The sequence below is a fragment of the Brachycentrus maculatus genome, unplaced genomic scaffold (genome assembly GCF_059751285.1).
Source record: "Brachycentrus maculatus isolate JH-2025_06_01 unplaced genomic scaffold, ASM5975128v1 h1tg000261l, whole genome shotgun sequence".
NCBI lineage: Eukaryota > Metazoa > Arthropoda > Insecta > Trichoptera > Brachycentridae > Brachycentrus > Brachycentrus maculatus.
The window spans coordinates 2,936,627-2,950,640 of record NW_028281012.1 but is presented as its reverse complement, the minus strand read 5'-3'; the positions used below and the strand labels follow the sequence as shown (position 1 = coordinate 2,950,640).

Below are 14,014 nucleotides of genomic sequence, written 5' to 3'. Positions count from 1 at the left end.
TGATTTTTCTTCAGTGCACTGTCAACTCATATTTCGTTAAAAACGGAACGGTGTGCGGTGGTCTAATATTTCGTATATACATTTAAAAAAAATCTTTATAGTACAAACTAACTAACTAACCATCACACCGTTGCCCTCGCAGGGGTATGCAGAAAGAATAGCACTTCCACCTTTTCTTTGCAAACATTCTTCGGTTCTTCCACATTCATGCATCTCCTCATACACACTTGCCGATTATTTCGACTCCTTACTCGGCCGTTTTTAAGTATTTGACATTCCTGATTTTCCTCGGTGGTTTGATGGTTTGAACACGTTCCACGTGTCCAAACTATCTCAACACACCTTTCTTAATTTTATCTATAATGGTTATCTCAGCCGTGCATTTTTTCCTTATTTCACCATTCAAACATCTTTTGTACATCTATAGTACTTATAAATTATAATCGGGCAATTATACCCAAATTTGGATTTAATAACAACTTGACAGGAAATCGTTGCTTAATTTGGATGTTGGATTCGATCACTCAATGTTAATCGCGCTAACTATTGCAGATATTTGGTTGCGTATTTCATATTTATAACTGAGAAAAATAATAATAAAACGGGTAACTGGAAAATAACGGTCACCCATTAGGCGCATGCATATTTACAGCTTTAAAAAAAAAAGTATATATATACACACATATATATATATATATATATATATATATATATATATATATATATATATATATATATATATATATATATATATATATATATATATATAAATATATATATTTTTTATATATATAAATATATATAGTAGTGTGGTTGTCAATGATGGGTAGAATTGGTGAATGTTACACGTGTGTAAAGTGGCCACTTAAACCAGCCGATGACGGTCGTCAGCCCCGTAAATGCCCAGACTTCCATATTCTTCTTCATCTTTGATGAGATGTCAAAAAAAATAACTCCTGTAATTGAAGATAATCCAGTTTTTGTGAATAAGTATTTGGACACACTCAAAATGTTGTAGACATACGAAGCTTTTAATGAAATGTTTTATTTTTTGCCAAAAAAAATAAACATAGTTAAAATTGTACATATTTTTTCAGATTCTACGCCATTTTATTGGACTCACATTTTGATGTCTTCTCCAACCACGCATTTCATGGCGCAATGGTGAGTTATCTTTATTTTCATTTATTGATTTGACGTTTAATTTGTAGAACTCCATTTTAATTTATGTATTAATTTTAAATCACACACAGATTTTTTGAGTCTACTAAGTTGTATTTTATTAACAAAAACACAAAAATTATATTGTGACAATTGTTTCGTTTTGTTGGGGCGTTATCAAACGAATGACATTCGTTTGAAATTTGAACTCAATAAATCTGTGTTTGATTTAGAATTAAAACTTAAATCATTATTTTGTTATGGGCGTTTGAAAAGTCTGGTAATAATGTACAAAAATACCATAAATCATTTTATTTGCAAGTCATTCATGCGTCTGCTGTATAATTTTATTGTATTGTTCTTCAAGATTTTTAATGTTTTCACTATTGCCTTAATAATTATATTAATGAAAATAAATTGGAATTGAAGACGTCACAGTTAACTGTCATTCTTAATACTGGGTCAGGTCAAATTCCTGCCAGAAATAACGTATTGTTCATGTTCTAGCGATTTTTGAAGCGGGCGATGCAGTAAGTAGCCTTGTGCCCTGTAATGAGCGGCCCTCGCACCAATCTTCCATCAGAAACACAAAATTGTACGAATTAGGCCTCTAATTAGTGGTTCCCAACGTTTTTATCGTCGCGGACCGGTCAACGTTTAATAATTTCACCGCGGCACTAACGTGGATTGCGAATATTTACATAAGATTATGATTTAATAATTAGCGTTCTTTTCTTAAAGGGAATTATCAGGTCTAAATGAACTATGTGACACATCTTGATCGATGTAAGATATTAAATCCATTATGTCTATTACATTATATGTTATCTATTATATTGTTTTTTAGGGATCAATCTTATTAATTTATTGCTTACCATACGCATTCACTATCATTTTTAAGATAAATAAACTGAATTTCTTATAAATCCTTGTAGATATAAATCACAGAGAATTTTCTTAGGCAACCAATAAATATTTAAAAAAAAAATTATGTCAGCGATAATTTGTCGTTCAAGGGTATTATTGGAAAATCATTTTATGTTACTGGGTTCGTGAGTATTTTTAAACGTATTTTTGATTTTTAAGCACGGCCTTGGGCGGCCCAATACAATTTGACCCATAGACCGGTACCGGTCCGCAACCCGAGGGTTGGGGACCAGTGCTCTAAATGATAACTCATCCACCCTAATCTTCGGAGATTGTTAGAAATATTACAACTAAAATAACAAAGACTGCCTTTACCTTTTTTATTATTAAAATGCTTTATTTTAAGTTTAAGTTTGAGTCACACCCCCGAATGACAAGTTCGGACTTGTCATTCGAGGGTGTGACGTCTTCTTCCCGATGTCAAACTTGAAAATTTGGCTATTGCGCCCCTCTAAATATATGCAATATTTTGAGGGCAATTTTGGCCATTGGTGAATACAATTGAACTAGGTTATAACGTCATTGAAGGGACCAGCAAAATTATAACATTATAAAAGAGACTAGTTGAAAACACTGTTTTAAAGAACGGACAGTTTAAAAAAAGACTAATTGATTAATATGTATTTCATTGATATTGCGTTGATAAACTATGTTACGTTAAACTAGTAATATATTCGAGTTAATACACAAATGGATCATTTCTAAGGTAATTTGAAATTTGCGTTCTCTCTAGGCCTTTTTTCGAAATAGTTTGTGATGTTTTTTTTTAAATGGACAGTCTTTTCAATTTTTTCCCTATGGTTCTGTGTAAATACTGTCCTGCGTAGAGCTTGGCATCAGCGTCTCTCTAAAGCGAAAGAGGCGATAAACTGTTCCGGCAGCTTTTATAGCTTCTTGTAAAACGATTTGGTTACAACGAAATCGACGTTACAATCAAGATTGGCAATATTCATTGATGATAAAACCGGTTTGGCTGGACTTAAAGTTGACGTAACAGCCGTTATAACCGAGGTCTACTGTATTTAAAGTCGCAAAACACGTATAGGTATAGTCCTCAATATAAATCATATTGAGAAATAAAATAACAGTAAAAAAACCTATTAAAAACACCCATGAATATTCATCGATTACCGTAGTGCTTTTTACCACACTTGTCAAACGACCCACGTGTAATGTAGGTAAAATGAAATGTTGAAAACCAGCCACGTATTATTTTGTTTTGTTAAGAATGAATTGTACTATGGCTTTTTTAGTTCATGCGAGCATTCATATTCAATGATTTTTTTGCTTTAAAACGTCGACATATTCAAATTTAAGTAAGTTTATCCTCAATCAACGTTTTTCATAGAGTCGAAAATGGTTTGGACATATGATTTAACGGAGAAGAGTTATACGAGTCAATATTGCATTAAACTGAAGAAACTGGAGAAACTGGTGAACGTAGACAAGATGTGATGTGATCAGGTAAGTACACCAAATTCAAAGTTGACGGAAGAATATCAGGTGATAGTGTGGTCGGTGTGAATGTGAAGAAACGCACGTTATTTATGTGAGAAAAAACAGTATAAGTACATTAACTTGGCGTTCTATCCACTCTGCCTAAATAAGTAATACTCCGACTAATAGCTAAATGTTTAATCCATTTGATTTTGCCATTGGGCAACTATTTTAATATTATTTTGACATATTATTGACAATGTAATAATTGTTTACAGTGGCTTTTATCCGAGTCTCGATTATCTGTCCATGTCCGATTATGTCTCCTACATTTATGGGAAGACACACTACTAAGCGCGTTTGTGCACTACACGGAATTACACGGAATTTTACCATCCGGCACGTCAGTTAGCGTTTTAAAACGATGATTGGCTTAGATTGGCTTGTGCTTTTGTCCATCTTTTTCGTATCAATGCTCTTGATCGGTGCATGAACACGTTGCGCGTAAATTCGATCATGCTAAACTGTCGTAGTCGCTTTCATTTTTCAAAACCGGACTGCCGGACGGTAAAATTCCGGGTAGTGCACAAACGCCCTAAAGCTCAACTTAGATTTCCAATAACAAAATAACAAGAAATATACGAATAAAATAAAATACAGTAAGAATAATTCAGAAAAAAGGAACATACTAAAATAATGTTTGTGTGATTTCATCGATATTTTCAGACGGCTATCGCATACTATTTATTTAAATGTGTAGGTACAAGTGTCCCACTTTTCAGCGCTGCAGAAATAATCCGAAATTTCATTAATAATTTTCGTCGAATTTAATTTGGAATAAAGCGCATCGGCGTCGAGAGGACATTTCGAGTCAGTTTGTTTATAAAAATATTAATAACAAAAATAGACGGAGAGCTTTGATTATATTTCCCCGCCGCCGCCGGCGTCCGGTGTCGCATCACCCGGCGTGCCCCCGCGGCCCCGTCTACCAGAGCCGTGCCCAGGCGGGCCCCGAGGAGCAAGAGGCCGCGCGCCGAGCCCGCGCCCGCCCGCCGCGCCGGCCCCTTTCTACCCGGAGCGCAGAATGTAGGCGGCGCTCGCGAGGAAAGCGCGTAGCCGTCGGCGGCCGGAAGCGCACGTGGGCGGAGCACACTGGATGCCGTTTGTTCGCAACCGGACTGCGTATTATTTCTACTCCTCGGATTTACGAGTTTATCGCTCGCTCGCTCTTTCCCGCGCGGCTCTTCCGCGAGGTGCGTCGGAAAATAATTCGGTGTCTAAAGAATATATATTTTGCGTAACTATTATATAAATACCGACAAAATGTCTAATGCCGTATTTTTTAAAGCTCTCGGTCCGAAGAGTCCGTTATGTGCGCTTAAACCGAAAATAATACCGCTCCGGATCGGGCTGAATCTTCGCAGATGGCGGTATCGGAACTCCGTTCCCCGCTCGAAGGGGCCTCTGCGGGTATAAATAGGCGGGGGGGAGGCGCGGCGCGCGGGGTGGGGCTGCGCAGGAGGGGAGCGGGGAGAGCGGCGCTCGCTGCGCGTCATTCCGTCGCCAGGCGCGCCGCTCGGCGGTCGTCTCGCAGTGCGCGATCCGAGGCGCCGCCCTCCGTCGGATCGATATCGCGTCGCGTCGCGCCGGCACGAGGCTCGCGCCCCCGACCGGCCGGGAAGCGGTGTGGAGCTGCCGGCTGCCGGCTCGCGGGGCTAGGCCATCGCGGGTGGGGAGCCGGTCGTTGACTCCGGCGACGTCCACGGTTCCCGGAATTCGCCGCACGTTGCACCGACTGGAATGCGGCTGCAGCGAGATGCATCCCGACTGGTAAACTTCCTTCCTTACTTACCGCGGTATCTTGTAAAGCCAGTCAGGCTGTCCGAATACTTTTGCTATCTCTAGCGGCATGGAGCGCGAGTGTGTAGCGTATGGCGTACGCTGATTTTGCGTTGCGCGTAATTATTTGTACGATATACTGTTGTTTCTCATCGATTGGAATTCCGAGTATGGTGGCCCGCCCTACACGCGGAGTGCCGGAGGATGAAAGCGGATTGCATGCACCAGAAATGCGGTCAAGTTAGCCGCTGTACCGAGACGTGTGACTGCTAGAAACGAGGATATTAGTATAAATAATTCGAGAGAAGCACTCTTGAATGAATGAACATCGAATACTCGTGTGCCGTTATGTTAAATGTGTAACTGTTGTTTCTGCTACTTGTTGATTTTCCATTTATCCAGGGAATGCAAAGTATCTACAGCATTTGGTAACTTTGCATTCCAGACAAATTAGCTGATAGACGTCTCGTGCTTCGATCATCTACATACTCTACCATACGTAAAGCGAGTATACAAGCCCGCAACTAGGGCACCGAATTTGACGAGCGTGCCTTTACTGCGGGAGCGATGGCATGGAACGCTCTTCCACCGGCAGTTCCGACAGTGAGGGAGATGATAACCTTTAGAAGAAACAGTCATTTACAAATCATTTCCATAATTTCCTTTTCCCCAATTTAGTCACAGCGAAGCGCCACTTGGGTAATATTTTGCGAAAATGGCACTATATAAATTATCCAAAATTATTATTATTTTTGTCATCTACATCCGAATTTCATCCAACGCCTTCCATAGAACAATTTGGTGTTTTGAATCAAACTTATAAATCTTAGTTTTATTATTTATAAGCCATTAAAATAATTCACCGAATCGTATAAATAAACTATTATTTCATTTGATAATCCCTCGGCATATTTTCTTTTCTTATTGTCTGTATTTTTGGTCCCTACATACGTGACCGCCTCCGTAGTGTTATGTTCAGCACGCTCGGCTACCGTACTGGAGGTCCCGGGTTCGATTCCCAAGAGGGCGGGTGAAAATAATTAGTGGTTTAAGACTCTTATATTTATTTAACATGATCCTGGACTGAACCCTGAAGTGCAGGAGGGATCACCTTGTTTTTATGTCATTAACGATCAAGAAAACACTGCGTGTTTGCACCATTGGGTGCGGATAAGAGTTAGAAGACTTAGTTTTAGAATAAGATGATGTAGTTTATCCCCACAAGTATATTTCCAATACAACAGAGTCGCCAACATGCAACTCACAGCTAGAAGCGAATACTTTTAACAAGTGCAGCGTTAAGTACCGCACCCCAATGAATATCTTTTCATTCCCCTCATTACGTATTTTACTATTTACTAAGTTTTATTTAATGGTCAGCACGCTCGGCTACCGTTCTGGAGGTCCCGGGTTCAATTCCTAGGTAGGGGCTAAATAAATATAAGTGATTTTTTCACTCTAATATTTATTCAATATTACCTAGCGGAGGGCTGATCACCTTTCCTTCATGTGTTAAGGATCAAGATAACACTGCGTTTTTATGGTGCAGTGCCCTATGCACCATCGAGTGCGGATAAGGGTTTGAAGAAGCACTAAAGTTTTGCTTGGTTAGAGTGAATTTGTTTTCCTCTTGTCAATTTCTGATTAACTGCGACCCCTCATACATCGCTTGCACCCAACTTGAAATAAAAATAATCGGGAATGATGCAGTCCCCAAAATTGCCATTGCGCACTCGAAAAGCGCATCATTTAAACCCTGTATAGCATTATTCCGCAATGTGTGCGCCGCGTCACACTGGTGCGAAAAAGTCTAGTTTTGTGAAAATAACACAATTACTCCAAATTGCCTGTGCTCGGTTAAGTAGGCTCACATTTAGCATTAAACGTAATATGTTAAATATGTTACCATAATATGGTAAATATGCACATATGCACTTATATGTAAATATTTCTTAATTTGGTAGGTGTACCTTGAATAGAAAAAAATTCGGGACACTGCTTGCTATTGGTTATACCTATAACAAAGTTATCGACATGAATTAGTCAAGATGACCTCTGGAAGTCCTGGGTTCAAATCCCAGGGGGGTTAAAATCGACATTTATTTATTTAATATCACCAGTGGCCTTATGCACTATTAGGCGCGGAAATGAGTTATAAGAAGAATCTATTTTTTTCTGGATATTTTTAGCATTCAATTATTCAAACCATCAAATTGTTTTATGATTTTAATTTTTCATGGATTTTTTTGCGCTATTGCGTATTTTTATATACCATGCGACATTACGTATTTATATATGAGATGAGACAGTGCGTATTTTTATATTATATGCGTCATTACGCATTTTGATATAAAATGCGACATTGCGTTTTTTTATGTTAAATACGTTATCACGCATTTCTATATAAAATGTGCGTTGCGTATTTTTATATTTATTGCGATATCACGTTTTTCTTAATATAAAATGTGGCATAGCGATCTTTTCGTTTTATATAAAATCCGTCATGCGTATTTTTATATTAAATGAGGCATTGCTTATTTTTATATAACATGCGTTATCACGTATTTTGATATATAATGCGTTATTGCGTATTTTTATATAAAATGCGACATCACGCATTTTGTTTTTATAAAATGAGCCTTTGCATATTTTGTATATAAAATGCGTCATCACGTTATTTTATATGAAATGTGCCATTGCTTATTCTTATATCACATGCGTCATCACGAATTTTTATGTAAAATGCGACATTGCGTACTTTTATATAAAATGCGACATTGCGTATTTTTATATTACATACGTTATCACGCATTTTTTTATAAAATGTGCCATTGCGTATTTTTATATTACATACGTTATCACGCATTTTTTTTATAAAATGTGCAATTGCGTATTTTTACATTACATGCGTTATCACGTATTTTTTATAAAATATGCCATTGTATATTTTTATATCTCATGCGTTATCACGATTTTTTTTTATATAAAATGCGTCATTGCGTATATTTATATAAAATGCGTTATCACGCATTTTTTATAAAATGTGCCTTTGCATATTTTTACTGAATATACAATGTGCCATTGCGTATTTTTGTATTACATGCGTTATCACGTATTTTTATATAAAATGCGACATTACGCATTTTTTTATAAAATGAGCCTTTGCATATCTTTATATAAAATGCGACATTGCGCATTTTTATATAAAATGCGACGTTGCGTATTTTTATATTACATGCGTTATCACGTATTTTATGCAAAATGAACTATTGCGAATTGTTATATAAAATGCGTCATCACGTATTTTTATATAAAATGCGACGTAGCGCATTTTCATATTATACGCATCATCACACATTTTTATATAAAATGCGTCATTATGTAATTTTATATCATATGCGACTGATCAACTATAAATGGAATGTTACAAATACCTGTATTTTAGTTACTCATTGTTGTAAATGTATTTATTTAACTGTTGTGTAAAATTTCCAAATAAAAAAATAAAAAATAAAAAAATGCGAATATCGCACCTATACTTTTAGACTATGACAACTTAAAATTAATCATATTTATCTAACGGAGTAGATTTTTAATTTAGAATAATGCTACATAAATTGATTAAAAATATTATCATTATTGTTTATTAAGATATAGTAATAATAATAATAAAACCCTTATCCGCACCCCAATGGTGCATAGGGCACTGCGTCATATAAACGCAATGTTATCTTGATCGTTTACACATGAAGGAAAGGTGATCAGCCCTCCGCTTCAGGTACCAGTCCAGGGTAATATTGAATAAATATGACAGTGAAAAAATCACTTATATTTATTTTACCCCCCTTGGGAATCGAACCCGGGACCTCCAGAACGGTAGCCGAGCGTGCTGACCATTACACTACGGAGGCGGACTTAGATATAGAACGGACGGATTAAGATATAGAATGGATAATAAACTAAGTTAATCAAATATTTGAATGTTTACTACCCAGGAGTCGACGGGTATATATGAAAGAAGCGAATTATAATAGTAATAATTGTCTTCTCAATATCTTAATTGTCTGCCTCCATAGTGTAATGGTCAGCACGCTCGGCTACCGTTCTGGAGGTCCCGGGTTCGATTACCAGGGGGGGTCAGTTAAATTTAAGTGATTTTTTTACTGTAATATTTATTCAAAACTACCCTGGACTGGTACCTGAAGCGGAAGGCTGATCTCATTTCCTTTATGTGTTAACGATCAAGATAACACTGCGTTTATATGATGCAGTACTAGAATAAAATCAACGATTATCTTTGCTGTCACATTCTAAAAATATAGGTCTGCATATGAATTTATTTTTATGTATTGCGTCTTCTTCTCCGTCTTATTTCTCATTACTCAAGGTTGTTACCCTTGTGGAAGCAATGACTCTTCTCCAGCTATCCCTTGACTACGCTGCACGTAGCGCTCCAACCACCAAGGTGGTTGCTGCTGCCTTAATTTGATTGGTCCATCGTCTGGGGATCTTCCTCTCCCTCTCTTCCCCTCCAGGATACCGATCACAACCAGTCGTTCGAGGCTATCCTCGTTGCCACACGCAACATGTCCAAAAAACTGGAGAATCCGTCGGGTACAGACCATTAACCAGAGTCAAGCCATCCAAGCGTAGTTCCTGGCGAATGGACTCGCGTCCAGCTGTCCATGGAATTCGGAGCATGCGCCTCCAACACCATATTTCGAAAGCGTCAATTTTTTTCCTTTCTGCTGCTTTTATGATCCATGTTTTAGCAGCATAGAGAAAAATGGAGTGAACCAAGCTCCTGATAAGCTTTATTTTTGTGTTGTTACTCACACTCCGGTCTTTCCAGATTTTGTCTAGCTTAGACTAGTCTCACTTTTGGTAATGGCGATACGACGTCTGATATCTCCTTCAAAAGTTCCTTCATTCGTCGATTTGAGTTCCAAGGAACTGAAACTCGTTTGATATCCTAAACCTTCGTGTGAGTTTCCGAGATCACCAAACATGTATTACATACATTCAGCTTGTTTAGGGCGTTGTTGAAAAACATTTAGTTCCTGCCCCTGTAACCTATGTAGGTATTAGAACATCCCTTAAGTAATAAGAACATGAAAGTGGATTGTGCACTTTATTAAGTGTATCTATTTCCAAACACAAAATGCCGAACCCTATTCTAGTGGAACGGAAGGCCTGTTGACGACAGTTAACAGTCCGGCTTCTCCTGAGGAGTTTTACGTGGTTTTCTCCCAGCAATGAGCAAATGCTGAGAAGTTCCTGATTGGTCCACGCTAGTTTATCCTTCCTGTTCCCAACACAAATTAAAATGAAACATGTTCTTGTATAGAAAAATCCACTAATTAATCTATAATCCTTGTACACAATAAGCAAGGTAAATAATAAATGCAACTGCCATCTAAAAAAATCAAGCCCTTAGGATTCCTTAGTGGTGTAGATAACTTTCCTGCGATATTAGAACATAGTGGCAGATTTTACACTCATTTAGTATACCTATCTCTAAGGCCCTAGGATGCCCCAGTAGTGTTTCTAACATTCCTGTGACATTAGAATATAGTAGTAGATTGTAACTTTCCTGCGACATTACACTAGGATTCCCCAGTAGTATTGCTAACTTTCCTGCGACATCAGAACATGATAACAGATTGTACACTCTATTAAGAATACCTAACTCCAAGCCCCTAGGATTCCCCTGTAGTGTTGCCAACTTTCCTGCGACATTAGAACTTGATAACATATTGTACACTTTATTAAGTATACATATCTCCAAGCCCCTATGATTCCCCAGTAGTGTTTCCAACTTTCCTGCGACATTAGAACATGATAACGTATTATACACTCTATTAATTATACATTACTCCAAGACCCTAGGATTCCCCAGTAGTGTTCCTGCGAAATGAGAACAAAGTAGCAGATTGTACACTCTATTAAGTATACCTAACACCAAGCCCCTAGGATTCCCCAGTAGTGTTGCTAACATTCCTGCGACATAAGAACATTGTACACTGCAGATTGTACACTATATTAATTATTCATAACTCCAAGCCCCTAGGATTCCCCAGCAGTGTTGCTAACTTTCCTGCGACATTAGAATATGATAGCAGATGTTACACTCTATTAAGTATACATACATAATTCGAAGCCTCTAGGATTCCCCAGTGGTCTCGATATCTGTTCTGCGACATTAGAACATGATAGCAGATTGTACACTCTATTAAGAATACCTAACTCCAAGCCACTAGGAATCCCGAGTAGTGTTGATAACTTCCCTGCGACATTATAACATGATAGCAAATTGTACACTCTATTAAGTATACATAACTCCAAGCCCCTAGGATTCCCCGGTAGTGTTGATAACATTCCTGCTACATTAGAACATGATAGCAGATTGTACACTCTATTAAGTATACATAGCTCCAAGCCCCTAAAATTCCCTGGTAGTGTTGCTAACCGTCCTGCGACATTAGAACACGGTAGCACATTGTACACTATTAAGTATAGCTAACTCCAAGCCCCTAGGATTCCCCAGTAGTGTTGCTAACATTCCTGCGACATTAGAACACGGTAGCAGATTGTATGGTACACTATTAAGTATAGCTAACTCCAAGCCCCTAGGATTCCCCGGTAGTGTTGCTAACATTCCTGCTACATTAGAACATGATAGCAGATTGTACACTCTATTAAGTATACATAGCTCCAAGCCCCTAAAATTCCCTGGTAGTGTTGCTAACCGTCCTGCGACATTAGAACACGGTAGCACATTGTACACTATTAAGTATAGCTAACTCCAAGCCCCTAGGATTCCCCAGTAGTGTTGCTAACATTCCTGCGACATTAGAACACGGTAGCAGATTGTATGGTACACTATTAAGTATAGCTAACTCCAAGCCCCTAGGATTCCCCGGTAGTGTTGCTAACATTCCTGCTACATTAGAACATGATAGCAGATTGTAAACTCTATTAAGTATACATAGCTCCAAGCCCCTAAAATTCCCCGGTAGCGATGCTAACCGTCCTGCGACATTAGAACACGGTAGCACATAGTACACTATTAAGTATAGCTAACTCCAAGCCCCTAGGATTCCCCAGTAGTGTTGCTTACATTCTTGCGACATTAGAATATGATAACAGATTGTACATTCTATTAAGTATACATAAATCCAAGCCCCTAGGATTCCCCAGCAGTGTTGCTAACTTTCCTGTGACATTAGAAAATGATAACAGATGTTACATTCTATCAAGTATACATACACAATTACAAGCCCCTAGGATTCCCCAGTAGTATTGGTAACTTTGCTGTGAAATTGGAACATGGTAGCAGATTGTACACTCTATTAAGTATACCTAACTCCAAGCCCCTTGAATTCCCAGTAGTGTGACCTTACCTGCGACGTAAGAACATAATAGTTGATTTTACACCCTAATTAGTATTTCCTTACATTCCCCGCTGAAAGGGAAAGGTATTCTAAAAACAGTAGTAATTTTTTTCTTTGCTCGCGATATACGATGTAATCAACCATACTTAGTATGATTCATTAAATACCGATACTAAAAAAAACTTTTTGGCGTGGCCAATGAATGAATTCTGGTATCGGGGTGGTAGGAGGGGTCCTTCACAAAAAAACATTTTGTGAAGTATTAAATTACGTTAATGCTGCTATCGTTCTAGACATCAGAACATGGCAGCAGATTGTGCACTCTTTTTAGTATACCTGTCTCCAAGCCCTTAAGATTCCCCAGTAGTGTTCCTACCTTACCTGCGACATAAGAACATAGTAGTAGATTTTACACCCTATTTAGTATTTCCTTATATTCCCCGCTGACTGGGAAAGGTATTCTAAAAACAGTAGTAATTTTTTTTGTTTGCTCGCGATATACGATTTAATCAACCATACTTAGTATGATTCATTAAATACCGATACTAAAAAAACTTTTTGGCGTGGCCAATGAATGAATTCTGGTATCGGGGTGGTGGAAGGGGTCCTTCACAAAAAAAATATTTTGTGAAGTATTAAATTACGTTAATGCTGCTATCGTCCTAGACATCAGAACATGGTAGCAGAGTGTGCACTCTATTTAGTATACCTGTCTCCAAGCCAGATTCCCCAGTAGTGTTCCTACCTTACCTTCGACATTAGAACATAGTAGTAGATTTTACACCCTATTTAGTATTTCCTTACATTCCCCGCTGACAGGGAAAGGTATTCTAAAAACAGTAGTATTTTTTTTTCTTTGCTCGCGATATACGATTTAATCAACCATACTTAGTATGATTCATATAATACCGATACTAAAAAAAACTTTTTGGCGTGGCCAATGAATGAATTCTGGTATCGGGGTGGTGGGGGGGTCCTTCACAAAAAAATATTTTGTGAAGTATTAAATTACGTTAATGCTGCTATCGGCATATTTTGTGAAATATTAAATTACGTTAATGCTGCTATCGTCCTAGACATCAGAACATGGTAGCAGATTGTGCACTCTATTTAGTATACCTATCTCCAAGCCCTTAAGATTCCCCATTAGTGTTCCTACCTTACCTGCGACATTAGAACATAGTAGTAAATTTTACACCCTATTTAGTATTTCCTTACATTGCTTGCTGACAACAATAGGTATTCTCAAAGCAGTA

At 37.9% G+C, this 14,014-nt stretch overlaps 1 protein-coding gene across 1 annotated transcript in view; it reads left to right on the top strand.

Annotated features, from left to right (window-relative positions):
* Positions 1-9,260, top strand: part of LOC148305844 (uncharacterized) — a 60,032-nt gene extending 50,772 nt beyond the window's left edge. Inside the window, exons 3-5 of the mRNA XM_088266121.1 lie at positions 1,098-1,164; positions 3,437-3,552; positions 5,810-9,260. Of these exons, the coding sequence (XP_088122247.1) occupies positions 1,098-1,164; positions 3,437-3,466 (97 nt within the window). The 3' untranslated portion in view covers positions 3,467-3,552; positions 5,810-9,260. The remainder of the gene's footprint in view (positions 1-1,097; positions 1,165-3,436; positions 3,553-5,809) is intronic.
* The last annotated feature ends 4,754 nt before the right edge of the window (positions 9,261-14,014 follow it).